Below are 27,336 nucleotides of genomic sequence, written 5' to 3'. Positions count from 1 at the left end.
ATTCTGCATAGCCTTCTGCTTATAAACTATATTCTCCAAACTTTCCTTAATATATGTTCCTTTAAATTGCCATCAAGTGCACTGCAATTTGACAAATAAATGTGAATGACTTATGCAAAAGTCTCTTTAGTATTTAACACTTATTTAAGAAACAGTCATTTTAAATATTTATCAATAAATATTATTCTTTAAAGAAAAAGTCAATTTTACCCAGACAGGATAAACTGGAAATCCACTTAGGAAAAGAAAGACGATTAAAGATTCCCTTAGGTTGCTTCTCCAAAAATAAATGGTAAACATTTAGTAGGTATTGCTAAAACAGATGAAAGGATGATGACCTTTTAAATACCTTAGTATTGTCCTACAATGTGGAAAGAAAAGATACATCCTGGTCTATAAAAGCAATAATAAAGAGTAACAAAAATATACACTAGAGGTAGTCAAAAAAAAACTAGGACCATCTTGACATCCACTCAGAATAACCAGTAAATGAATATTTAAGACATATTTATTTCTGTGTCTTCATTTTCCACTGTAATACATTGCTTCTCCATCTGATACTTGATTTTTGTATATACACTGCCTTACTTTGGTTAACTGTATAACTATACTTTAGACCTCAACAGAACCTTAAAAATCTAAACAAAAATTTTACCTCTAACCACCAAGACATTGGGGATTAAAATAACTGAGATCATCATTTTTTATTTACATCAGTTTATACATGTTTCCAACTTCTTCTAATGACTGTTTCCAATGTGAAAACCAAGTTTCAAATAACCTGATCACCTTGGTTCAAACAGAGCTATTCACATACCATACTCTAGTTGCATCCATGTAAGTAAATCCTGTATCAGAGATAACAGCTACTTAACATAAATTCAGTGACAATGAACCCTTCATAAACAGCATGAAAATATGGGTTGAAGAAAATTTTCCAGGAAGCTACTATAAGTAGCTTTTTTCCTGCAGATATTAATGCAGTGAAACAATATTAAATTTATTTAAAATATAGATAAGAGATTATTCAATTCTGTCCAAACCTATTAAATACCTTCCAAAAGTTTCCTAATTCAGTCCTAGAAATTTTTGCAGCTGTGAGCATTTCCTGTTCAGAAATGTGACCTCTACAAAAGTCCCCAGGAAATTGCAGAAAAATATAATCTTCTAATTTAAAAGTTGATTGATTTGCCAAATGATGCAGCCAAGTTTGCTTCTCTAAAAGCTTCTGATAAGGTCTGAAAGGGAAGAAATTTAGAATTAAAAACCAAGTATTTGTGGGTCAGAAGAAAATGTAGGTAGCCATTAATTGTGTGTTGTTACCGGATGGGCATGACAGACTCGAGCTATGTCTTCACAGGATGCGCCATACTCCAGTGCAAGTGCAGCTTCATTTACCATTTCACCAGCACCCTTTAAAATAATAAATCAAGAAGTAATTCTGTTTCTATGGCAAAACAACTATCATCTCATAGGACAGATTAGAATAGTTCTAAACTGCCTCCAGTTGGAAAAATCCTAACAGAAAGAAGTAGCACAGAAGAGCTTGGGCTCTGAAGAAAAATGGCCTGCATTCCAATCTTACCACTTACTACCTCAATTACTGACTGTACTTCATTCCATTTTACTCACCTTAAAAATGGGATGAACAACACCTACTGCACAGAGCCCTGAAAACCCAAGTTAATGCATGTATTTAGGAAAAACTTGCAGAGTAAGCACTCAAATGTTCTATTATCATCACTGATACATCAGATACCTAGGGGAGGGCATACTTCAAATGCAGTGGTAGGAAAGGCTTCTCTTAGAAGGTAACATTTGAACCAAGCTAAATAAGCCAGTCATACAAAGATCTGGAGAGACAGGATTCTAAACAAACGGTCTATAAGCACAAAGGTTTTAAAATGGGACAAGTTTTGGCCTATTAAGAAATTGTGAGAAGGTGCTCTCACTTTCTGAGATGGCCCACACTCTGTGGAGTATGTTTCTCTCTAAATAAACCAACTTCTTACCTATCAGAAAAATACAAAGAAAAAAACTGAGAGAAGGCCCATGAGACAGGGAATTAATGAGCAAAGAGAATGATTGGAAAGAGATGATGTCAGAAAGATAGTCAGGACCAAAATTCAGTGGAGCCTTGGGTGTAAGTCTGAAGTGGAAAGGACCACCAGAGAGTTTTAAGCAGGCAAATGGCCTGGTTTGTGTTTTAAAGGGAAAACTTAGTTGCGGCATGGAAAACAGAGGATATGATAGGCAAGACAGTGCTAGAAACAATCCATAAAGAGGCTATGTTCAAACTTCTGCTAGTAAATAATAACCTCAGAATGTAACCACTAGGTGGTTTTAAATTAATGTACTAAATAGCAATGTTTTCCAGAAATCCTAATGGGATTTCTGGCTTTACAATACTCACTGGTCCTAGAATATGTGCTCCCAATACTCTGTCTGTTGATTTCTGCCCAAGAATCTTCACCATGCCATCTGTGTCAGCATTTGTCTTAGCTCTGCTGTTAGCAGCAAATGGGAATTTCCCAACTTTGTATTCAATACCCTGTGAGAGACAGAAATTGAGAGCTTACATAAATTCTCAAAAAATTCATTTCCATTTGCTGAAATCATCTACCATTTATAAGAACTAAATCCCAAGAAGGCAGTTCTTCACAAAGCATATAGAAGGAAAGACCAAAAGGTTTATCACAGAAAAATATTTTGGAAACAAACATCAAGTAAATTCAAGTGTCAGCCCACCTGGATATACTTCAAAGTCAAATGTAAGACCTCTAGAATTACTAATTTTTAAATACAGGCAAGCAAATACTTTCTCCTTTATGATACTAATAAAGTAAAAAATTATTCAAACTTACCTATAATGTTCTACATAGTTATTAAAATGCATTAATGCAATAATGACAGGGTTCTTAACCACCATGGTCATTAGGTCAAATCACACGTTAAGAATAAAACCACCCTCATTCAGAATTACCTCTTCTTTCAACTGCTCTTCTGATTTGCCAACCCAAGCAACTTCAGGGTGTGTGTAAATCACTGATGGTACACAGTTGTAGTCAATGTGTACAGCGCCACCAGCCATCCCTTCAACACAGATAATGCCTTCATCCTCTGCTTTGTGAGCCAGCATTGGACCAGCAACCACATCACCAATTGCATAGATACTGCAACAGAGATCAACAGAAACAGCGAACTTCTGAAATCAGACACTCATCTTCTGTTATGCCAGAGTCAAAAACTATGAGCTTCCAGTTAGTAAATCACCGAAAAATAAATCAAATACAGCTCTTCCAAGTTCAAGTTCTACACTGCATAATCAAAAATTCAATTAATTATTTTTCTTTTACAGGTTATAATTTTACTATTCTACCCCAAAGCCAATGCATTTTTAAGGCATGAAAAGTGTTTATTTAAAATTATTGAAAATGCAGGTAGGTATGCAACTTACTTTGGAATTTTAGTTTGGAATCTGGTATTCACTGGAATTCTACCTCTAGTATCCAGCTCAATTCCAAGCTCTTCTAGTCCCAAATTCTGAGTAAAGGGTCGTCGGCCGATGCAAACCAGCAGTACATCACAAGTGATAACTTCAGCTTTACCACCAGAAGCAGCCTCAATACTAGGTAGTAAGCAGTATATAATTGTAAAACACATCTACACGAATAGCTGACAGATATTGGAAACTTAAGACCAGACATTGCTCAAGTATTAATGACACTTCTGACAGTCTATTTTAATCATAAATAAAACATAAACAGGGTCAGGCAATGAAAAATGTACATATCCTCTAGAGGTCTATCATTTGAACCTCACAACAAAAGGCTGTAATTAACATGGTTTAAGAACACAGATCCAAGCTCAAGTAGTGCTTCTGCCCCCACCAGCTGTGAGACATTAAGCAAGTTACTTCAGTGTTGAATAAGTAGAATACCAGACACATAGTAAGCAATCTAATCAATAATCTTACTGATTTCCCCATGCATCTGTCTAAAAATAATGATTTTACTGAATGTTGAGAGTTTAAGTTGTTCTGAATGTATACTATGAAAAAGTACATAACAAATGAGAACACTGGGTTAGTTTTTCTATCATCAATGCAATCATGAATTTCAGAGGGCTGACTGGATAAGCAATACTGAGCTACACTACACAATAAAGTGGTACTAAGTTATAAAAAATCTGATTCTTAAAGCTAAATGTTTTTCTTAAAGAAACACACAGAAGGATACCATTTCAAAAACAAATGTGGCATACTTACGAAACATCAATTTTTCCATCTGATTTCTTAGTAGCACCAGTAACTTTTGTGTTTAATTTAAATTTAAATCCTTGTTTTTGAAGGATACGTTGAAAGTTTTTAGATATTTCCATATCAATTCCAACACCACCAACATGACCCAAAAACTCAACTGCTGTCACATCTGCACCAAGCCTTTGCCAAACTGAGCCCTGCAAACAATAATCATGAAAATAAAGGCTTTGATAGCAAATGTTTAAAAAATCATCTTAAACAGTTTATTGTAAGGTATTTTCCTAGGTTACTATGTTCCTATTAGAAACTCTGAGGTTTAAAATTAACACTGTGACAAACATGTATGCTAATGCTAACTCACTTCAGTCGTGTCCGACTGTGTGTGACCCCATAGACGGCAGCCCACCAGGCTCCCCTGTCCCTGGGATTCTCCAGACAAGAACACTGGAGTGGGTTGCCATTTCCCTCTCCAATGCATGAAAGTGAAAAGTGAAAGTGAAGTCGCTCAGTCATGTCTGACTCTTAGCGACCCCATGGACTGCAGCCTACCAGGCTCCTCCGTCCATGGGATTTTCCAGGCAAGAGTACTGGAGTGGGGTGCCATTGCCTTCTCCAGACAAACATATATAACTTCATACATTTATTCATTCAGCATTTACTGAACACCTACTATATGCTAGGCACCATTTAGATGGTAGGTATACATCAGTGAGCAAAACCCTGCCCTCAGAGACCTTAAATTCTGATAGAGAAGACAAATAAGTTGAATTTATGCAGAGGACAGTAAAGTGTAATGAGAAAAATAAAGGTGAAGTAGAACCAGAACTACTGCAATGAGAAGGACTGCAATTTTAAATATGTGGTCAAGGGGAAGCCCTCGTGGGGAGCGACAACTGCACAAAGACTTGGAGAAGGAATGAAATACACTGGTAACTGCTTCAGAAACAGGCAAGACTGTGAAAAGGAAGGCTTTGAGGGGAAAGAAGTACCTCTTTTTGCTAATTACTGATGCTTGCAAAGTATTAATCTAGCTTCATATTTTATCTTCTCAAGATGAACGTTTACTTTTTTCATTCAAATTATAATTTAAACGAAACGCTGACATTTTATTTTAACAACATTTTAACAATTATAACTTGTGAATACTTATATGTCAAATTGGCAATAGGAAGATAATTTTACAGCATTAAACAAACTATGAAAAGCTATGAATATATCCTTTGCAAGAACTTACATTAAAATCACCTAATAATTTAAAATTCATTGTAAGATTTTAGCAACTGAATAAAGTTCATGTATTTATTTTTTGTATTTCATGAATTTTGGGGGTGAGAGCTGAGTTAACTAGAGGCAATACAGTGACACTAAAAATTCAATAACAAACATACACAAAAAATAACTCGAAATTATGGACCTAAATGTAAAATCCAAGACGGTAAAACTTTTAGAAGAAAACAGGAGAGAATCATTGTGACACTGAATTAGGCAAAGACTTCTTAGCTATAACACCAAAGTACAATCCATAAAAGAAAAAAAGTAAATTAGACTTCATCAAAATTAAAAACTTCTCTTCACAAGACAGTATTATGAACACAAAAAAGAGAAACCACAGGCTAGGAAGAAATGTTTGCAAAACAACTATTTGATGAATGTTTGCAAAACAACTACTTGATAAAAAAAAATATTTGCAAAACTATTTGATAAAGAAATGTTTACAAAAAAACTATTTGATAAAGATTCTATGCAGAACTCTCAAAACTCAGTAACAAAACAAATGGACCCAAGAAAAAAACATACAAAACATTTAAACAAATACTTCAAGGACATAGAGATGGCAAAAAGCACATAAAAATATGCTTAACACTGCAACACTAGAGAAATGCAAATTAAAACCACAATGAGATACTACTGCACACCCACCAGAAAAGCTCAAATCAAAAAAACCAACAATACCAGCTACTGGTGAGCAAATGGAACTGAAACTTACAGTGCTTGGGGATGGAGTTATAAAATGATGCAGCCCTTTTGGAGAACAGAGTTCCTTGAAAGGTTAAACACAGAATTACTCCTAGGTATATACTCAAGAGAAATGAAAACAGATGTCCAAACAAAAACTTGTACAAAAATGTTCATAGTAGCATTATTCATGTTAGTCCTCAAGTGAAAACAACCCAAATGTTCATAACTAAAGAATGGATACAGCACATTTTTAAAATTCACTGAATGGAAAATTATTTGGCCATCAAGTGAAATAAGGTATACCTAAATGTTGAGAACATTATGCTAACTGAAATAAGCCAGACACAAAATGCCACATATTGCACGAATTCCATTTATATGAAATGTTCAGAATAGGCAATAGACATAAGAAGCAGATTAGTGTTTTCCAAGGACTGGGAAAATGGAGAAATATAGAATGACTGGCGGCTCAGATGGTAAAGAATCTGTCTGCAGTAAGGGAGACCCAGGTTCAATCCCTGGGTGGAAAGATTCCCTGGAGAATGGAATGGCAACCCACTCCAGTATACCTGCCTGGAGAATTCCATGGACAGAGAAGCCTGGCAGACTACAGTCCATGGGATCACGGTAAGTCGGAAACGACTAAGCAACTTTCACTTCTTTCTGGAGTGATGAAAATGTTCTGGAATTGAGATACTGATGACAGATGCATAGCTCTGTAAATACACTAAAAATCACTGAACTGTACACTACAATCATTACATGATATGTAAGTTATAGCTCACTACAAAAAAAGGAATCACTCCTCTGAATCTAAATCAGAATAGTAAGAAACAGATAAGAGTAGAAATGATAAGCAGCAGCACCATCTTGAGAGAACAGTAAGCAAAGCTAGACAAGTGCCATATTCTTTAGGAAAGCTGATTTCAAAATCCTTAGATAGGAAAACTCCAGTAATATCTACCATTTATTCAGAGCTTATTAAATGCAAGGCACTATGGTGCCTTAAATGTATTAACCGTATTAAATCTCAACAAAATCTTATAAGGTAATTATTCTTATCCTCGTTTTTATAATGGATCAATTAGTTCAGAGAGGGTAATGAATTTAACAAAAACATAAAGTCATTAAGAGACAAAGCTAAGATTCCATTTTAAATCTGTCTGATTTGAAAGCACTACATTAAACTGTAATGGAAGAAAGAAAATGAACTGTAAAAAATAAGTCATATGAATAATCTTTATGAGAAAATAGATACGTATGTCGACACAGTAAGTTCTCCATAAACCTAAATTTTTAAAATGACATGTAAAAATTATTTTAATATAGTAACAGACACCTAAAACATTGTGTCAAGATGTTTAAATGACTTGAAGCTTGCAAAAAATCTAATGCAAAAGTGCAGAGATGGAAGAAACAGAGTCATTGCCTTGGGCTATTATTATGCTGATTAAAAGGAAGTAAAGCTATATGATTCCTTTATGTTTGTTTGTTTTATCCATCAGTGACAACAATTTTCAATGTGGCGTGAACAGAAGAAATAGCATTAAAATAGAAGTGAAGCCCCAAATAAAAACCAATTGTTTTGGATGAATTAATTCCCAAATCGAATAAATTAGATAGACCACAGAGTTTGGGTAACAGACAGTGAACTTTGGGAACTTAATTAGCCTAAGAGCACTGTCAAGAGGTGGGAAAGAATAGATTCTAAAAAAGAACATTCCTGGAGATTAGCTCAGGATGGTGGAGAAGGATATGAGTTCACTCCTTACAAAAACACATCTAACTGCTGAACAACCACTGACAGAAAAAACCAAACTCTGGAACCTTCCAAAATGACACCCTACATCCAAAGATAAAAAAGAAGCCACAAAGAACAGTAGGAGAGGCACAACTGCGATAAAATTAAATCACAAACCAGTTGGGTGGGCCACTCACAAATCTGAGAACAATTATACCATGGAAGTTATCCCACAGGATAACTTCTGAGATACTTCTGAGCCCCATGTAAGCCTTTCCAGCCTGAGGGATGGGAATGGGGAGGAGTTCCCAGAGAATCTGGCTTTGAAGGCCAGTGGGGTTTGATTTCGTTACCAGAGTGGAAGGGTGGGCAAGAGGGATAGTTATGAAGTTTGGGACTGATATATACACACTACTGTATTTATAATGGATAGCCAGTGAATAAGTCAGAAAGAGAAAGACAAATACTGTATATGAATGCATACATATGGAATTTAGAAAGACAGTGCCGATGATCCTAAATGCAGGGCAGCATAGGAGACACAGATATAAAGAACAGACTTTTTGAACTCAGTGAGAGGTGTCAGTCAGTCAGTTCAGTCGCTCAGTCATATCTCTTTGCGACCCCATGAACTGCAGCACGCCAGGCCTCCCTGTCCATCACCAACTCCCGGAGTTCACCCAGACTCACGTCCATCGAGTCAGTGATGCCATCCAGCCATCTCATCCGCTGTTGTCCCCTTCCCCTCCTACCCTCAATCCCTCCCAGCATCAGGGTCTTTTCAAATGAGTCAGCTCTTCGCATCAGGTGGCCAAAGTACTGGAGTTTCAGCTTCAACGTCAGTCCCTCCAATGAACACCCAGGGCTGGTGTCCTTTAGGATGGATTCATTGGATCTCCTTACAGTCCAAGGTACTCTCAAGAGTCTTCTCCAACACCACAGTTCAAAAGCATCAATTCTTCGGCACTCAGCTTTCTTTATAGTCCAACTCTCACATCCATACATGACTACTGGAAAAACCACAGCCTTGACTAGATGGACCTTTGCTGGCAAAATAATGTTTCTGCTTTTTAACATGCTGTCCAGGTTGGTCATAACTTTCTTTCCAAGGAGCAAGCGTCTTTTCATTTCATGGTTGCAATCAACATCTGCAGTGATTTGGAGCCCCCCAAAAATAAAATCTGTCACTGTTTCCATCTGCCATGAAGTGATGGGACCGGATGCCGTGATCTTCGTTTTCTGAATGTTGAGCTTTAAGCCAACTTTTTTACTCTCCTCTTTCACTTTCATCAAGAGGCTCTTTAGTTCCTCTTCACTTTCTGCCATAAGGGTGGTGTCATCTGCACATCTGAGGTTATTGATATTTCTCCCAGAAATCTTGATTCCAGCTTGTGCTTCTTCCAGCCCAGCGTTTCTCATGATGCACTCTGCATATAAGTTAAATAAGCAGGGTGACAATATACAGCCTTGATGGACTCCTTTTCCTATTTGGAACCAGTCTGTTGTTCCATGTCCAGTTCTAACTGTTGCTTCCTGACCTGCATACAGGTTTCTCAAGAGGCAGGTGAGGGTGGGATAATCTGAGAGAACAGCACTGAAATATGTACATTACCATATGTGAAATAGATGACCAGTGCAAGTCCGATGCATGAAGCAGGGCACCAAAAGCCAGTGCTCTGGGACAACCCAGAGGGATAGGGCAGGGCGGGGCGGGGCAGAGGGGGGTGCTGGACCAGCACACATACACACCTGTGGCCAATTCATGTTGATGTATGGCAAAAACCATCACAATATTGTAAAGTAATTATCCTCCAATGAAAATAAATTAACTAATTTAAAAAAATGTTTTTAAAGAAAACAAAATAGATAGCCAACAAGGATGGTCTATATAGCACAGGGAACTCTGCTCAATATTATATAACAACCTAAATGGGAAAAGAACTTGAAAAAGAAAAGATACATGTATATGCAATAACTGAATCACTTTGTTGTACACCTGAAAATAACACTGTTAATCAACTATACCCCAATATAAAAACATTTTTAAACAAAAATAAAAACTGAAAAAGAATAGATTCTGAAATGTGGAACAGAAGTCAATCCCTGTTAAATACTAGAAAGTAGAGATTTATAAATAGCCAGTTTGACAACCATTAGACACTACCATAAGTGTTTCAAACAGGTCATGTAAGCTACCCAAATTTTATTTCTGAAAGTTCTTCTGGGCTGGTTAATGCAGTATATTTTGGTATCAGAAAGGTAACCAGTTATGTTCATAACTGGTAAAAGGCTGCAGTATCAGGGCCTCCCTGGCAGTCATCCAAGATTCTTGCTCTTCCATGGAAGGGGGAGTAAGTCTGATCCCTGATCAGGTATCTTAAGATCCACATGCTGTGTGGTATGGCAAAAAAAAAAAATTTAATTTAAAAGCCTTTTAAAACCAAAAAAAAAGACTGTAGTATCAGATTGCTTTTAATACTTGGCATTGACAACCTGAATAACACTAGAGAATGCTTGATTAACCAATTGCAGATAAGATCAGATGATGGACCACACGCCTTAGTTAACATACTTCCCCAACTTATGAACAAGACAAAGCAAGAAATAACAGTTAAATGTAAAAGTGACAGAATCAAGACAAAGAACTAGGCTGGAAATACTGGGTGCAAGTGAACAATACTAAATTAAAAGCAAGGATAAGGTTCAAAGTCCTTTATTTAGGTTTTAAAAAAAAATCAGAATTGCTCAAGCAAAAGATGTGAGGTTTTCATCTGACCACAATCTCAATATGTGCTAAAAACAAATGAACAAATATCAAAAAACTGATCTTCAAGGGTTACACAAAGAAGCATATTATGCATATCAGAAGACTAAAAATCATTCTCACCAAAACCCAGACTATTTCGCTTAGTCTGGAACATCATTTAAAAATGACAAACTGGACTGGATCAAAAGGATGACAATGAAATAATGGATCTGTTATCTAAAAAACCTAAGTAAGAGTCATTAACAAAAGCAATGGAGATTTAAATATGACTAAAACTCAGTCTCTGCCTTTCAGGAGCTTATGATCCTATAAAAAAGAAAGACATAAACAAATAAATGCAATATATACTATTATCAGTAGATGATGAAAACATGTAGACACATTACACTAGACTCAAAGAAGGAAGGACCTGAGTTTTCTTAAACAGAAAGTGAAGTGAAGTCACTCAGTCATGTCTGACTCTTTGCGACCACGTGGACGGCGGCGCTGTCCATGGGATTTTCCAGGCAAGAATACTGGAGTGGGCTGCCATTTCCCTCTCCAGGAGATCTTCCCAACCCAGGGATCGAACCCGGGTCTCCTGCATTGCAGACAGATGCTTTATCGTCTGAGCCACCAGGGAAGCCCCCAGAAGTCTCCACTAAAAAGGTAACTTCCAAGCTGACATTTGAAAAATATTTATTATACCAACAAAAGTTTATTAAGCAACAATAACAAAAGCTAATATATGAGTACATATTATATATCAGCCACTATGCTAGATACTAAAGACACACAGTAAATGAAATAGCCGGCACCTCTAGCCTCATGGAGCTTATGATTTAATGAAAGAGAGACAAGTGAACAAATAGTATCAAGAAAGTAAGATAAATGCTAGAACAAGGACAGGGTGCAATGGAACACTCGGCAAGAGTACCTAAGGACATCCATGGTAGGCGGGGAAGGGCTCATAAAGCACAGAAACTCACAGAGGGATGAAATGTTCCAAACAGGAGGAAGGCCTGACTAAAGATAAAATACAAAATGCAGCTTGTTCAGGAACTGCTATTTCAATATATCCTGAACATAGTTTGAGAGGGAGAGGGCTTAGAAATGAAGCTGGAGACTTGAGCCAGTACAAACAATATTTGAGTTTGTACTTATCCTAACAGAGGATATATTCATGAGTTACCTAACAGGTAGTATCACATTAGAACCCACAGAGAGGTCACTTACAGTTCCCAAACGTCTTATTTAGGCCTCTAGACAGATGGCAGTACCACTCACTGAGGTGGGAAATGTTAGAAAATAAACAGGTTTTGCTCTGTATTTTGGTAAGTGAAGGAGGGAAAGACAGGTTAAGTTACACATTCACTGAGTGCCTGTGAGACCTACAAATAAAGATACTGTAAGCATTCACATACAAAAGCTCAGAGGTAAGGAGAAAGGATTAACTGCACATATATTTATGAGTCTTCAGGTAACTGGTTAAGAGTGAACAGAATATTCTCTGAAAAGACAAAAAGAATCTAGGAGAGAACCTTGAGACAGAATCTAGAGTAATAGTAACAATTAAAGTGAAGGCTGAGAACAGGAACAAAGAAAAGTCAGCCCAAAGGGTAGATGGAAAATCCAGAGTGCTATTTGCAGAGAGGGCAAGGGAAAAGTTTCAAAGGCAAGAAAATCAACAATGCTGTTTGCTACCAAAAAAGCAGTGAAGAAAACAGTCTACTGGATTGAGCAGTGAAGCCATACATGCCCCATCAAGAGCACTCTGACGGCACGAGAAGCCATGGGTGAAGATGTAAGTGAGAGCTGATGAAACAGTGTGGGCATCTCTTCCAAGGAGTCTGGCTGTGGAGAGAAGGTGAGAGGGGAATCAGGAACTTAAGGAGGACACAGGATCAAAAAAGGCTTATGTTTGTGTACGAAGTCCATGTCTTTAAGTACAAAGGCATCTTAGCATGTGTGAATGCACATAGGTACCCTCAGAGAAGCAGGTTTAAATGTAAATGAGAAGGAAGCAAAAATAGGAGAGGCTAAAGACTAAAAAAAATACAAAAATAAAAATCACAAAACAAAGTCGCCAAGAAAGCAGGAGACAGTGCACCCCCAAGCACAGGTGAAAGGCTGAGTCTCAGGGAAGAAAGCACGCACACAGACACAGCAGACAAGGCAAGAGAACAGTGTAACGCCGGGCAAAAATACTTCCAAATCCAGCCATCGGGTTGAGGGTGTATGTCTTTCTCCTGGTGTAGTCAATATCCTGGGTATAACATAAAAAAAGGAAGCTGAATCCAACCAGGACCAGAGTTTTGCCAAGCAGATATGACAGAACAGTGCGGCAAGGGACTCAAGAACACCTGTAAGGAAGTCGTTAGTGACGCACTATGGAATCTAAGCTGCTTGGAAAGCAGTCAAGACGGGATAAGGGCACAGAGCAAAGACACAGAGGAACCTAGGGACTAGAAAACATGATAAACTCAGCTATTCTTCAGCTAGATAGGCTCTCTGAGGAAGAGGAAAGGAGTTTATGGTCAGAGAATAAAATGTCTGGATTTGTGATTTTAGAAGGAGAGGTAAAACGGCCCTGGGAAAAGACTCCTAAAACAGAGGGAAGAGGTCACTGGACAGAAATAAAAGTTGCCAGATAGACAAGAATGGAGAACAAGATAAGCAAAAGGTATGAGACAGCACATTATTCAGAGAACGTCAAGTAATTTGCCATTTCTAAAACTTGAGTTAGAGGGATCAAAATGAGGACAGAGATGCAAGAAAGATGCAAGAAAGAACCACATCATATAAGTCATGTCTTTATCTGAAATGCAATTCACTCAGAATGAGAGCTGTCTGCTGAAGGGCTGGAAGATTTAAATATCTGAAGGGCTGGTAGATCTTTAAAAATCAGTCCAATTCTAGGGAATACAAAAGCTGGAAGATACAGGGAAGCAGATTTCGAAACAAAACAGAATGTTCTAATGAGTAATGATTACTTAAACAGATTATCTTGAAAACTATTACTAGATAGTATTTAAACAAAACTCAACACTAATCTGCCTGTGATGTTAAACAAACAATCAGAGGAACTCTAAGTCCTTTCCAACTCCACGGAAGTAATAAGGGACAGAAAAAACATCACTCACCAATTCTACACCTATTACTCCTGCACCAATGACAACCAATTTTTCTGGAACTTTTTTTAAAGACAAAGCACCTGTAGATGACACTATTGTATCTTCATCAATCTGTTAATAAAAAAAAAGAGACAGACAATCAAAATTACTTGAAAAAACCTGACTTATAATCTGTGATCTTATTCAGTATAATCACTAAAAATATTAAGTCATTTATTTGCTTTGAGCTATTTATGACTTTTATCCATGGACTTAATTTTATCAAAACCCATTAGAAATGGCTCACTTAAAAGTTTATCATGTAGCATCTCAAAATAGAATGGTCAACGTTAACCTCATATTGAATTCAAATATATCATAATATAAAGTGTTCCATTTCTGGTCAAGATCACTGCAGAATAAAGACAGGCAAATTCCCAAAGCTGAATGACTGTCAACATATAGTACTTCAGTCAGGTGTCTCTCATTCGAAGTTCATAAAGAACATAAAATATATTTAAGCAGAAAAGTTGTGCAGTTGTAAAACATGTAAATACCGTAATTCCAGGAAAAGGAGTGACTTCTGAACCTGTGGCTATAAGAATGTTCTTTGTATCAATAACTTGAGTGCTGCCATCGGCTTTCGTGGCGGTGACCTGATTTTTCCCAGTTATCTTTCCATATCCATTTACATGAACAACCTTTATAAAATAATATTTAAAAATTCACAAAGTTTAAAAATAATTTTTTGGGTAAACAAACGTGATTTGTAAGAAAAAACTATTAAGTAAGTTATCCAATACAAAACACCTCCTTACTTGGTAACACTACAAATGGCGCAGCAAAAATTTTGTTACATGCATCAGGGAAATCTATTTTAGGCTAACATACTGTTTTAAGTTAAATATCCTCCTGCAGCCAATTTCTAACAGCATCACTGTCAGCATAAAGCAATGTTTATCATGTATATAAAATAATGCAAAAATCTGAACATAAGACACACTAACCTTATTCTGTTTGAATAAGTGGGCAATTCCACCTGTTAAAGCTTTTACTGCATTACTCTTCTGCTCCATCATCTTCTCCAAATTCAAACGAACTTCAGACACTGTAATTTGTTAAATAAATCTTTAGTCCATAGCTAAATTCCTGAAGCAATGTGATATTTTTCACTAATCAAGGTCTGAAAAATTGCAGCCCAATGTATACAGAACTGCATAAAAGGCTGTATTAAAATTTTTTAATCTAATAACTGATACAATAATCATAGCTGACGAAAGGCCAACAGCATCCTATGACAATAACAGAACACATCACACAATGTAAAAAGTCCACCTTCAGCAAAAATTAAGTCCAAAATAAACCATTACACCCCACTCTGACAATACAGTCTTTAAACACCTTATGACAATTATAAGTCTGAAAGAGATTTAAGTAAAAATGACAAAGTAAAACATCACTGGAAATTTTAAACCAAAGACAATGCTAAATTTCATGAAACAAAAGCTAGTAAAAAATCACATCTGAAAACTTCAAATATAGTTTAATATAAAAGAGTTTAATCAACTAGATTTTACTTACTCATTTAATTCACAAGAAAACTCTGAAGCAACAATATAATAAAGAAACTCAAATTCCAAAAGAACTTCAGAAGCAAGAAGAGTATGTCAGAAATTAGCTCAGGCAACCAATACATATATTAGAGATGAGGAACCAAAGGCCCTAAGAGATGTCATCTACTTAAGGTCACAGTGCTAGAACAAGAAGCTGTGCCTACAATGCACATCTCTGGTTAACCCTGTCTCTTCTTCCCTTAGTAGGTACAGAAGGTCAACTTTGATTCTACTTTTCATCTAGTTTAAAATATTTGCTTTAATGTATGTACATCACTCCTATACCTATCTGCCTACACTACAGCCCAAGCTTTCAGAAACCTACTACTATAAAGACATAAAAATCAAATTAGCCTCCCCCAGCACAAGATGTGTTTTGACCTTTCCTAGGACTATTCTCCTGGATGTATCTGTAAACAACAATAATTGGAGAAAAAGGACAAAATGAAAACAGTCCAAAAAGAATGACAGGAGATAGGACATACCAAATTAAAACATTATGAAATGTCCATTTCCACTATGCCACCTCCTTCCCCCTCTCCTTGCATCTCTTTTCACTACCAACGACTTAAGTAGACCTTCCTTCCTTCACCACTATTTGCCCATTGCACTAAGGAATCCAGCGCCCCCCTAGTGATCTCTTAGTGATCTCTAAGTTTTAAGGAAACAAAAACTGAGTCTTCATACACACACACTCTGTCTCACACACACACAGGTTAGCAAAAGGAACAGAAGATGTCATAGTAGAAACATCATTAAGATCTGTCTTACTCTTCCCTCACTAACCATATATTACACTGTCATCAGACACAAGTCCTTAACCAGAAGAGCCAAGTGACGATATTGCTAAATGTGAAAGATATACATACTTTCAATTCCTCTAGATGCAAAATCTTTTCCATGGGCCAAATGGTAAAAGTGAGAGTTATTCAATAAAGCCTAAAGGAAAAAAAAAGACTAAATTATCAAATTTCACAAACTATATACATGCAAAAACCACTTACAAAATGACAGTCTCTACATGAAATAGCATATAGGACTACACCAATTCAATTTCTGTCCTTACATATTTAATGTAAGAAAAACAGTAACAACTTAAACGTTCAGCAAACAAGAATGAAAAAACTACCTTACTTTCTTTAAAAGCAAAGGATTAGGTATACAACGTCAGAATGTCAGGTTAAAAAGGAAGTTATTTTTCATACATAAAGGGCTTAAAAGAAGAATTTACTGCCTATTAATTGTTTCGCTGGAGAGGAAAGCCAAAAAAATGGAATATGATCCTGTCATCAGAGCCTAGCTCAAAGGCTAGGCATTCTGAGACAAGGAAGTTATTTCAGGAATGTATGGCAGACTGACAACAGTAACCTAAATTTTAACAAAGAAAAAAATGTGTTTTTATCATCTCTGGGTTATTTTTTAATAACTGTATTAGTTTAACATTCTAATCTCAATATATCCTTCCAGTTGGTGGCTAATGAAAAAAATTTCTACCCTGTACAAAACATATGCTCACCTTAGAAGGAATACAACCAACATTCAAGCATGTTCCACCGAGTGTTTCATTTTTCTCAACACAGACTGTCTATAAGCAAAGAAAACATTATTTATTGCACATAACCTGCAATGTTTCAGTTCACTAAAATTCCAAATGTATGTCTTAATTCTTCTATAAAACATGCTACTGAAAGTGTTTGTGAGAATGAAATATATAGACTCTTTTAAAATTTATTATCTGCATAATACTACCCAAAAGTGAATCACTCTGAAAGATATTTGTTTAAAAACCAAATCATGTTTTTATTTAGCTCTACTACTCTATCTTCCAAAGTGTGTGTGTGTGCAGGCCAAGTCGCTTCGGTAATATCCAACTCTGTGGGACCCTACAGACTGTAGCCTCTCAGGCTCCTCTGTCCATGGGATTCTCCAGGCAAGAATAGTGGAGCAGCTGCCATGCCTTCCTCCAGGGGATCCTCCCAACCCAGGGATCGAACTTGCATCTCTTAAGTCTTCTGCACTGGCACACAGGTTCTTTACCACTAGCGCCACCTGGAATTCCCAAAGTGTGACTAGAAGCCAAAACAAAAACAAAAAATATGGAGTGGGGGGTGGTGCGCGGCAGGGAGGGGACAGTGACTTCACTTTCCATTTCACGAAAATACTACAACTGAATAAATCCTCTCTCTTCATTAGTCTCAGACCTAAATATAATTTATAGAATTAGCAAATTATTTATCATTATTAATTACCTGCAAAGTATTTTGTGAATGTGCTCAACCTTTCCCAAATGAAAAGGAAATCAATGCCTAATCTGAGCTTAAACCTTACCTTGAAGCCTAACTGGGCAGCTTTAATAGCAGCAACATATCCTCCAGGACCAGAGCCAATTACTGTCACATCAGCATCGACTACAATCAAAGCAAATTGATACAAAACAATAAATTGCTTATTACTGATCAAAAGCATTACAGTTAAAAAAAAATCTTGCATTTTATACTCCAAAAAAGTGCAAATAACCAGCATTTTCTACATAATACTATTCATTCCGAGGTACCAGACATTCTCTGACATAACTGAAAATGACACAGATTTTTAAATTTTGTGTTCTATGTATTCATTATGGCATATAAAAATATAACTGAGTTCTGTACCCACTGTATCCACTGACTTTGCTAAATTCCATAGTTTTATTGAATGATAATGGACAGAGATTTAGTGACATAGCTGTACAAAGGAAAGAGCCTGAGCTTTGCAATCTGTCATACCTGGCTTCAAATCTCAACTCTTATCATTTATTAGCTGTGTGACTAAGTGACTTCATTTTTCTGTCATATAGGAACAATAATACTGCCATAAATGACTGATGTTTGGATTAAATAAAATAATTTCGTATAATACCTTAGTTCTTTCAATAAATTCAAAACCGATTATATCCTTTTCAGGTACTTAACTTCTAAAATAACAGGGGGAAAATTCTGCTTCCCTATAATACTTGGCAAATACGTTCTGAACTATTTGAATAATGATAAATTTTTTACAGTTTAATAGGCTAAACAGAACACTCAATTAACTATTCTGGACATTTATCATATAAAAATAAGAAACTGAAAATTAACTTTGATCAGTAGTCTCAGGAGTATAATAATTATGAAACAAATGTAAAAATAAATTCCAATTATTCCCAGTCTTCTCAATGCAACATCAAATCAAGCAACAATAACCATTAAGAGTTAGAGACAGTCTCCCTTCTCCCCCATCCACTGTCCTTACAATCTCAGTGACTTTAACACACTTTCACATATGTTTTTCTCAGAACTTCCTAGGAGAAAGGTAAGGATGGCATATATATATATATATATATATATATATATATATATATATATATATATATATATATGGTAAAAAACACTAGGTTAAAAAAGAAAAAACCCACTAGTTTCAGACAGGTCAATTAAACTTGCCCAAGGTCATCTAGCAGCCATGTGACAGAGACAAAATTAGGCTTTTTGTCTCCCCTTCCAGTGGTCTATTATTTAATATTACTCCATTCCTTAATTTCAACTACTTCAAGAGCAATAATCAAGCTGCGTAATTACTAGCTATCTAATCTTAGGTGAGTAATTTAATCTGCTTCACCTTTAGTTTTCTCATCTGCAAAATAAAAGTGAAGTCGCTCAGTCATGTCCGACTCTTTGTGACCCCATGGACTGTAGCCCACCAGGCTCCTCTGTCCATGGGATTCTCCAGGCAAGAATACTGGAGTGGGTTGCCATTTCCTTCTCCAGGGGATCTTTCCGACCCAGGGATCAAATCTGGCATTGCAGGCAGAGGCTTTAACCTCTGAGCCACCAGGGAAGTCCTCTGCAAAATAAGGAGTACACAAAAAAATATCTACCTCACAAGGCTGTAATATAGAACAAATAACATTTGCAAATAGCTTAGCACAGTACCCAAATGTATATAGTATTTGCTATATAATAGCTATATTCTGATCTACAAAGACAACAATTTTAATTTCTTATCATCCCCTTCCCCACAAAACACATACCCCCTAAGGGATGGGAGTAGAGTATCCTTTAAAAGACTTTTGCTGGCCTCAAAAGAATCACAGAAGCTATGTTGGAGGACAAGTAATAGGTTATCCAACCCAGTTATCCACAAAATCTAAGAATCACCCTACTGAATAAATTAAAGTACTGATTATCCTTAGTAATAATTTGGGTTACTCACACATGAAAAAAATATAGCTAGACTAACACACGATAAAAAGTATTGTATCAATTCTCCTGATCCATTTGTGCTTTTTGGCCATACTGCTTAGTTCACTCATTCATGTTCAGAATTAAATATATAATAAAATATATTTTGATTTTCAAATAGAAATTTCTATAAAATACATTTCTATTTTCAAATCTTGAACCAAATGAAGACCTAACCAACATCCCTTAGTTTGGGTCTAATTTTTAATTTCACAGTAATCTAAATACAAGCTAAAAAACTTATTTCTTGCCTAAATTTTTAACATATTTTAAATTATAATATACAGGTTTATTGAATAAACTTAAATACAAAAAAGTCAAAAACGTGTGTTTTATTTCCCAATTTACTATGTGATCTTAGGTCTTTTTCAAAGCTACGGAAAATACCAAGAAACAGTTCAGCTTGCACTGAAGATACTGGTTGTTCCATTCCATGAGAATCCCACTAACATGCTAGGAAGCACAAAGATGAAGGGAAAGAAGAAAAGTCTTCATTTAAAGATCTGTCAGCTGAAGTATAGGAGGGCATTCAGTTCAGTCGCTCAGTTGTGTCCCATTCTTTGTGATCCCATGGACTGTAGCATGTCATCATATGGGTATGATTCAGGGCAAAGTTTTAAAAATAAGCCATTATTTAGGGAAAGTATACCAATGTCTGCAATTTACTTTGAAATGCATCAGAAAAGTAAGATGAATGAATTGATATGTATATGAATGGACAGACATGTGATAATGTAAGTACAGAAAAATGCGAAGAATCCATGGGTATTCACTGTAAAATTTTTCCAACTTTTCTAAATATTTGCAATTTTTCAAAATAAAATACTGGAAAAACAAGCCAGCCAGCATTCACCTTTAGCAAAGGCTGCTTGCAAGTGAAGGGTTATAACACATGATTCTGACTCACTATTTCCTTGTCAAAAAGTATTTCTCAATTTGGTTTCTATACATAGTTTTAAAAATTAGGATATGGCAAAGTAGTTAAACAAAATGCATTAATTTAGAGAACATTTAACAGAAAATTTAAAACTAGCATCAGCCTTTACAAGTGAAAAAGAAAAACAGAAAAGGAAATGCAAATTGATAGCCTAAGAGAAAGATGACTAAGCCAAAACAGCAAAGGACAGCTGGATAGTAATCTACATTTCAGGTGGCAGTGAAATACCAAGAGGAAGCTATCAGGCTGATACTTAAAAAAAAATACTGGGTACAATAAGTGGTGACCAACTTAGTCAATACCATGAAATGAATGGAAAGAAAAAGCAGGGAAAAGTGCTCTAAAAGTTACAAAATATTGCTTATTACACCAATAGGAAGAAACTAAGGATATAATATAATCAAGGCTACCACTAAAATAAAGGTGTCGGGCTACAAACCAATTATAATCATCAACAAATACAACATGTGTATTAAAAAGTCAGTCTGCAATATTATTTACCACTTGGATAATTTACTACATGCCAGGCAGTGAGCTAAATGCTTCTGGTTGTCTTATTTAAGACTAAGGACATCTGTTACATAACTATTACTGCCATTTAACAGGGAGCAGATAAGGCTGAGGGGAATTAAATAACCTGCATAAGGTTACACAACTAGTAAGTGACCAGCCAGCATTTACGTTAAGTTGTTCAGATTCTGAAGACTGTGCTCCTGTACCATTATGCCTTCCAAACCACTCAGATGGTCCCATCATCTCCAGGGCAATCAGGAATTCCAAGCAAAATGACAAAAAGTTCTTCATTATCAGAATGAAATAAAATTTCATGAATGCCTACCCTATGAGGAAATCATCACTATCTTCAGAAATCTCACAGTATAGTTAGGGAAAACAGGTACATATCAAAACGTAGAGAAATCAATTGTAGAAAACAATTAATAATTGTCTTTTAAGGAACAAGAACAAATATTATAAGGCAGTAATCATTAATTGCCAAATTCACTAAATGAATATAAGAGCTACATGATAAGGTTTATCATGTTTTGTTGTGTATTGGGGGGAGAGAGACTTTTTTTTAATGTATTTATTTGTTAATTTTGGCCACAGCCCACAGCATGTGGGACCTCAGCTCCCGGACCAGGGACTGAACCTGTGTCACCCGAGTTGGAAGATGGAGTCTTACCCACTGGACCTCTGGGGAAGTCCCATGTTTTAAAATTATCAATAGCCTTAATCTTCAGCCTATTTCCATAGTCACATTCTATACCTTAATCACCCAAAACTGCTTGGATTCAAAGAAACTCTTGAATTTTAATACTTTACTTTCTGATCATAATCCTACAACCTCCTAGTTCATGAGCAAAGAGAAACACAGTAAAAGAAGAAAGAATGGCGAAGTAAAATACATCTGAGTTCAAATATAAGCTCTACCATCCCTTAAATTCTTGGGAAAATTATTTAATCTCCCTGGGCTTTGATGCAATATAGCCATAATAGTGACAGTAATACCTACATCCCGGGGTTGAAAGGCCAGAGGTAAGATATGTCAAGACCCTGGGAGGATGCCAGGTACCTACTGGGCACTCAACACATGTTTCGTCTCTCCTTAGATCCATCTCCCATCTTTGGTCTTGCAGCCTCCAGTAGATTCCCACCCTCCATAATACCCTACACAACTACATCCTGACAAAATCCAACTCAGATCTTATTCTTTTGCTTCTCATTGGTCTCCCTATTTCTTGTTAGATAAAGTTCAAGTTCCTAAGTGCACATCCAAATCTCTTCAATAACTTTCTCCAGCCTCGTCTCCCACCACATTCTGCTCATCCACCAGTATCATGTGGTGTAAGCTTCAGCAATAATGAGTTACTGGTAGCTTGCACCCAGACCTGTGTTGGTCTACCCACACACATTCTGCTCCACCTACCTAGAAAATAAATGCTGAGAGCATACCTTTCACATTACAGACACTATTCTAAGCTATTGGGCTACCAATAAATGGCAGAGCCCTGGTTCTTACAGTCTAATGAGAGAGAAAGAAAAAGTATAAAAACTCCAAATGTGCAACCAGAATGAGCTTTAAAAACAAATATGATTATATCATGCTCCTGCTTAGAACACTTCAGTGACCTCCAACTGCCCTTAAAATAGTGTCTTTTGTAACCTGGAAACATCAACTCTCAACTATCAACATATTCAGCCACACTGGCCCTTTCAATCTCCTCAAATGCACTACACTCCTTCTCACGTCAAAATATCCCTACATGCCATTTCTTCTACCTGGAACACCTCCTTCCACACATGCTCCCACAACGCTTTTCAGATATCAACATTAATTTCCTTAGGAAAATAATTGTGACCAGTCTCAATCCATATATAGCTATCATATATAGCTATATGCTCCATCAATGGAGCCTTCATCATAACTATAATAATTTGTTCAGTGTTTATCTTCCCCCTGCAAACTATAAAGCTGCATCTTGTCTGTCTTATCCTCTAGTGTATCCCAGCAACTGGTATAATAACCAGGACATAGTATAGACTTTGTTGAAATAATGAGTAAATGAACAGATGGATGTAACAAATGTGACTAAGTGCTATAAGTATCTGTCATGAAATGGGTCATATCAATAACAACACAACCTGATGAACTTGGCCCAGATTCAGAAATCACCCAGATGCTGTAACAGGGACTGTATCATAATAAGCTCAAACTTCTCAAGCTGGTCAACCAATACTCATCTAAGGAGACAGGTCAAACAGATCAGTGATTAAGAGTGTTTAAGTTCTAGAGTCAGAAGAATTTCCCCAGCTACACAGCTGGTAAACGACAGATTTCCTAGCTCAGCGCACTAAACTCAGGTCCTCAATTTCATAAAGGAGAAATCAGCAGTACATAACTGGTGGGGCAGCCACAAGGATTAAAGACTGTGCTTGAGACAGAGTAAGCACTCAATGCATCAGCTAATATCACTGTTGTTGCATCAGTTAGTATCACTGTTGTTTCTGGACACTTACTGTATACCAGGCACCATACTGGATGCTTGTGATGGAGCATAACTAAAACAGACATGATCCCAGGGTTTATTCAGTAAATAAGAACTGAGTACCCACTGGTCTATTTTCGGTGATAAGCAGTCACATTCAGTCCTTGCCCTAAAGAAGTGTACACTCTTGAAGAAAGGTCAGTCATTAAATAAATAGACAAATATAAATATGTACATAAAATACTTGTTACTGCATCCAACCAAAGACTTTACACACAGTATCTACACGAGTACTAAAGGATTTATAATCTACTCAATATGAATGCTCAGTTATGCCTGCAACATTACAATCTAAATTCCTGCTCAGGGACAGCCTAGCAGATAGAAGGTACTAAATGAAACTTTGTTGAATATGTAACACTAAAGGTGCAGAGTGAGCCATAAAAAGTCTTTACTTGGCATGCTTTGGAAACGAAAATCTCCTGCTGAATTAAGAATTTCCATTTAACAAAAGAAACAAAGAGTGTATACCAACTATACCTCAGTGAAACTGAAAGGGAAAGGGGATATAACGGGTTGAACTTTCTCCTCCACCAAATTTGTATTTTTTAAAGGATTTTTTTGACCTGTTCAAAGCAAGGGTAAATCACCCACTGTTGGTCATTACTGACCAGAATCCTCCTCCTACCCTCTCTCCTAAGAATAAAATATACCAAATGCCAGTAGTCTGACAACAGTTTAAGGATACAGGAAAAAATTATTTCACAGAATGCAGGAAGACCAATGGTCACAGTTACCCCCAGGTAAGCTTTAAGACATCAACATACAACTTTACTTATGATTATACAAGAAATTTCAAAAAATGTCAAAACATGATTTCAAATAATCAATAGTCTTGGTACTGGGAAGCCAAAGTATCTTATTATAAATCCAAGAACTTCCTGTTTTAAATACCTTTTTTTTTTTTAAGTACATATCCTTTATAGAAACTTCAAAAATACAGAAAAGTGTAAAAGAAGAAAATATTCATAATCCATAGCTTCCTTTCAGGGTACATTTTTCTAATCTTTAAAATGTGCTTTTGATAAGCCCATTAAGATTTCCATTCAGCACAGAAAGAGATGTCTCATCATTCTAAAAGTGTTAAGCAACTAACACACTCAGTCTTACCAGAGGACAGAATTAACTTTTTATTTTCTTGGCACAATATGTAGGCTCTTAGCTCCCAGCCCAGAGGCTGGACCCAGGCATCCCGAAGTAGTAGTCCATAACTTTAAAATGGAAACCCCCTAGCCACAATAACCTTCTTGCTATTCCTTAAACCACACAACTCAATTCCTACCTCAGACCCTTCTCACTGCTGGTTCCCTCTACCTGAAATTACCTTCTCACACCCTCACCTTACTCAGGCCCTTGCACAGAAAAGGCCTGATACACTATCTAAAATAGTCACCCTACCCCCAACTACCAGACTTCATTTTCAACCACTTCCCAAATTATTTCCCTGTTTCTTGTATACTGTTTGTATTTCACCATCAGACTTCAAGTTCTGTAAGAGCAAGGCTTTTTCTTGTTCACCACCTGGAACACACTACCTGTTCAACAGAGCATTTAAGTGAACAAACATTTGAACAAATGAATTCTATAGCTAATTACTTTGCTCTTAGTTACTCTTAACATTCACTTGCTTTTACATTTAAATATAAAGGAAATATGAGCAAAACCTGTTTTACTAAGCACTTACTTGGTTGATCTGCATAAGTTCTTAGTGGCACTACAGAAACTCCTTGCAGACCATGAGATATTCGACTGAAATGGCCTCTCTGAAAAAAAGAAAGAAAATGATCCTATTATGTAAAATATGAATTCAAAACCACTAAAGATCCATGAAGTCAATAATGAGTCAAATGTATCGAGCAATGATTGCTAATGTATCTTCCACTGACACAGGGAAGTTACACAACAATTTCTGCTTTTGTAAAAACAATCAGCTTGCCACACTTTTTTTATACATGTTCAACATATCATTTCATTTTTTTACCTAACTAAAACATGTTATTAAATGCTGCTTACGTTTTATTTTATTTTCAGAAGGCATGGCTAACTTTTGGCGCCAGAGATTATTTTAATGGCATTAACTAAAGTGTTTAATGGAGAAGGCAATGGCATCCCACTCCAGTACTCTTGCCTGGAAAATCCATGGACAGAGGAGCCTGGTAGGCTGCAGTCCATGGGGTCGCTAAGAGTCGGACACGACTGAGCGACTTCACTTTCACTCTTCTCTTTCATGCACTGGAGAAGGAAATGGCAACACACTCCACTGTTCTTGCCTGGAGAATCCCAGGGATGGGGGAGCCTGGTGGGCTGCCGTCTATGGGGTCGCACAGAGTCAGACATGACTGAAGCGACTTAGCATAGCAAAGCGTTTAAAGTTTCAGCTTAAGTACTTGGATAATCTACATTATGAAAATCCTTTTACATGTAATTATTGTTTCCTAAAATCAAAACTACCATGTACAATCTATGGAGATGTACCTGAACCACACAAAATGAACAGAAAATTAGACAAGATACCTTAGGAAAATGCACCATGTACTCGGACCCAAGAGCTACTAGTGTTACAAACTGCATCATAACTCCACAACAATCTCTAAACATGGATGGCTACTATTTTCCTAAGAATAGTGAGGCACAAAGGAACAACTGCAAATAGCTCCTATCAAAGTAGGCAGTGAAAAATCCTACACGTTGATCTAGGAACGCTGTCTACTTCAAGGCAAGGCTTGCACTTGAGGTGAGGACAGCGGACCAAAGAACAGCAGAGTAGAGACCAGGGCTGAGTTTCAGTTCCAGCTCTCTCACTAAACGTACATCTAGCTTGTTACATTAACTTTGCGAAACATAGGCTACTCATCTTGAAACAAAGGAGTCTAACTTCTCTATTATTTTTAAGGTCTCCGTCAATACTGTTTTCAGTCACAAACCCAAATATATACAATTTGGCTGTATTCGGTACATTGATGTAAAGAGAAGGCTATCTTGATAACCTGCTACAATTAAAAATACAAGCTCTAAGGGGGAGGTCAATGCACGCTCGCTTAAAGCTGCAAACACTAAAGGGACCTTTGAGGAATTCCTGGGGCCAAGAGTTAGGGCTCAGTCTGAGTCTTTCAAGCGGTGGCCCAAGCCTGTCTACTGCAAAAGGCCACTAGGGCCGGAATTAGAACTACGAAAAAGTCAACCATAACGGGCAAGGGTGACTCCTACTTTCTCCGCCAGGGTGGAAGGGCCTATGCGGGACTCCCAGGCTCCAGGCCCAGGCTTGGGAGGGGACTGTGTGTGGTTGTTGGCCGTCACACAACCGGCGGAGCTCTCCACGGCCCAGGCTTCTGCCTCCAAGCCGCCGCCCCAGCTGAGCGGGTTCAGGGGTGGAGTCGCGGGTGGAGTCCCAGGTGGTCCCGGCCTGGCCGCCGGTCTCTCCCACACCCACACTTAGGCCGCGTCCCGGATCCCGTCAGTGGGCCTCTCTGGGCCTGATTCAGCACGATCCCACCCAGTGGGCCCTCACCTTGACCAAGGAACAGTACACACGACTCCAGCTCTGCATCTTGCCGCTACACCTTCCTTTCTGCCAAGGATTTCACCTCCGCTAAGCGTCTCCGCCGCCTCCCCAAGGTCTCCCCGCCCTGCGCATGCACGAGCGCGGCCTACGTCATCGGT

General features: G+C 37.1%; 1 protein-coding gene across 1 annotated transcript; it reads right to left on the bottom strand.

Annotated features, from left to right (window-relative positions):
• Nucleotides 1-490: 490 nt before the first annotated feature.
• Nucleotides 491-27,336, bottom strand: DLD (dihydrolipoamide dehydrogenase). The gene is made up of 14 exons (XM_019958689.2): nt 27,185-27,336; nt 25,361-25,439; nt 17,762-17,841; nt 16,950-17,018; nt 16,303-16,372; nt 14,828-14,928; nt 14,378-14,521; nt 13,851-13,952; nt 4,268-4,458; nt 3,458-3,628; nt 2,984-3,173; nt 2,414-2,551; nt 1,324-1,413; nt 491-1,238 (listed from the first exon to the last, which is right to left on the bottom strand). The coding sequence occupies exons 1-14, from the start codon at nt 27,221-27,223 to the stop codon at nt 1,173-1,175; spliced, it is 1,530 nt and encodes a 509-aa protein (XP_019814248.1). The 5' UTR covers nt 27,224-27,336; the 3' UTR covers nt 491-1,172.

Source organism: Bos indicus, chromosome 4, assembly GCF_029378745.1.
Source record: "Bos indicus isolate NIAB-ARS_2022 breed Sahiwal x Tharparkar chromosome 4, NIAB-ARS_B.indTharparkar_mat_pri_1.0, whole genome shotgun sequence".
In the NCBI taxonomy this organism is placed as follows: domain Eukaryota; kingdom Metazoa; phylum Chordata; class Mammalia; order Artiodactyla; family Bovidae; genus Bos; species Bos indicus.
Note: the sequence above shows the minus strand (reverse complement) of the source record. Positions and strands in the feature narration are given on the sequence as shown.

Excerpts from the sequence above, each read along its gene's own strand:
- DLD (XM_019958689.2), bottom strand. The coding sequence starts at position 27,223 with ATGCAGAGCTGGAGTCGTGTGTACTGTTCCTTGGTCAAG. Across the intron at positions 17,019-17,761 it reads CTGCCCAGTTAGGCTTCAAG|ACAGTCTGTGTTGAGAAAAA; the intron begins GTAAGGTTTAAG and ends CTTTGCTTATAG. Across the intron at positions 3,629-4,267 it reads GATGGAAAAATTGATGTTTC|TATTGAGGCTGCTTCTGGTG; the intron begins GTAAGTATGCCA and ends CTTACTACCTAG.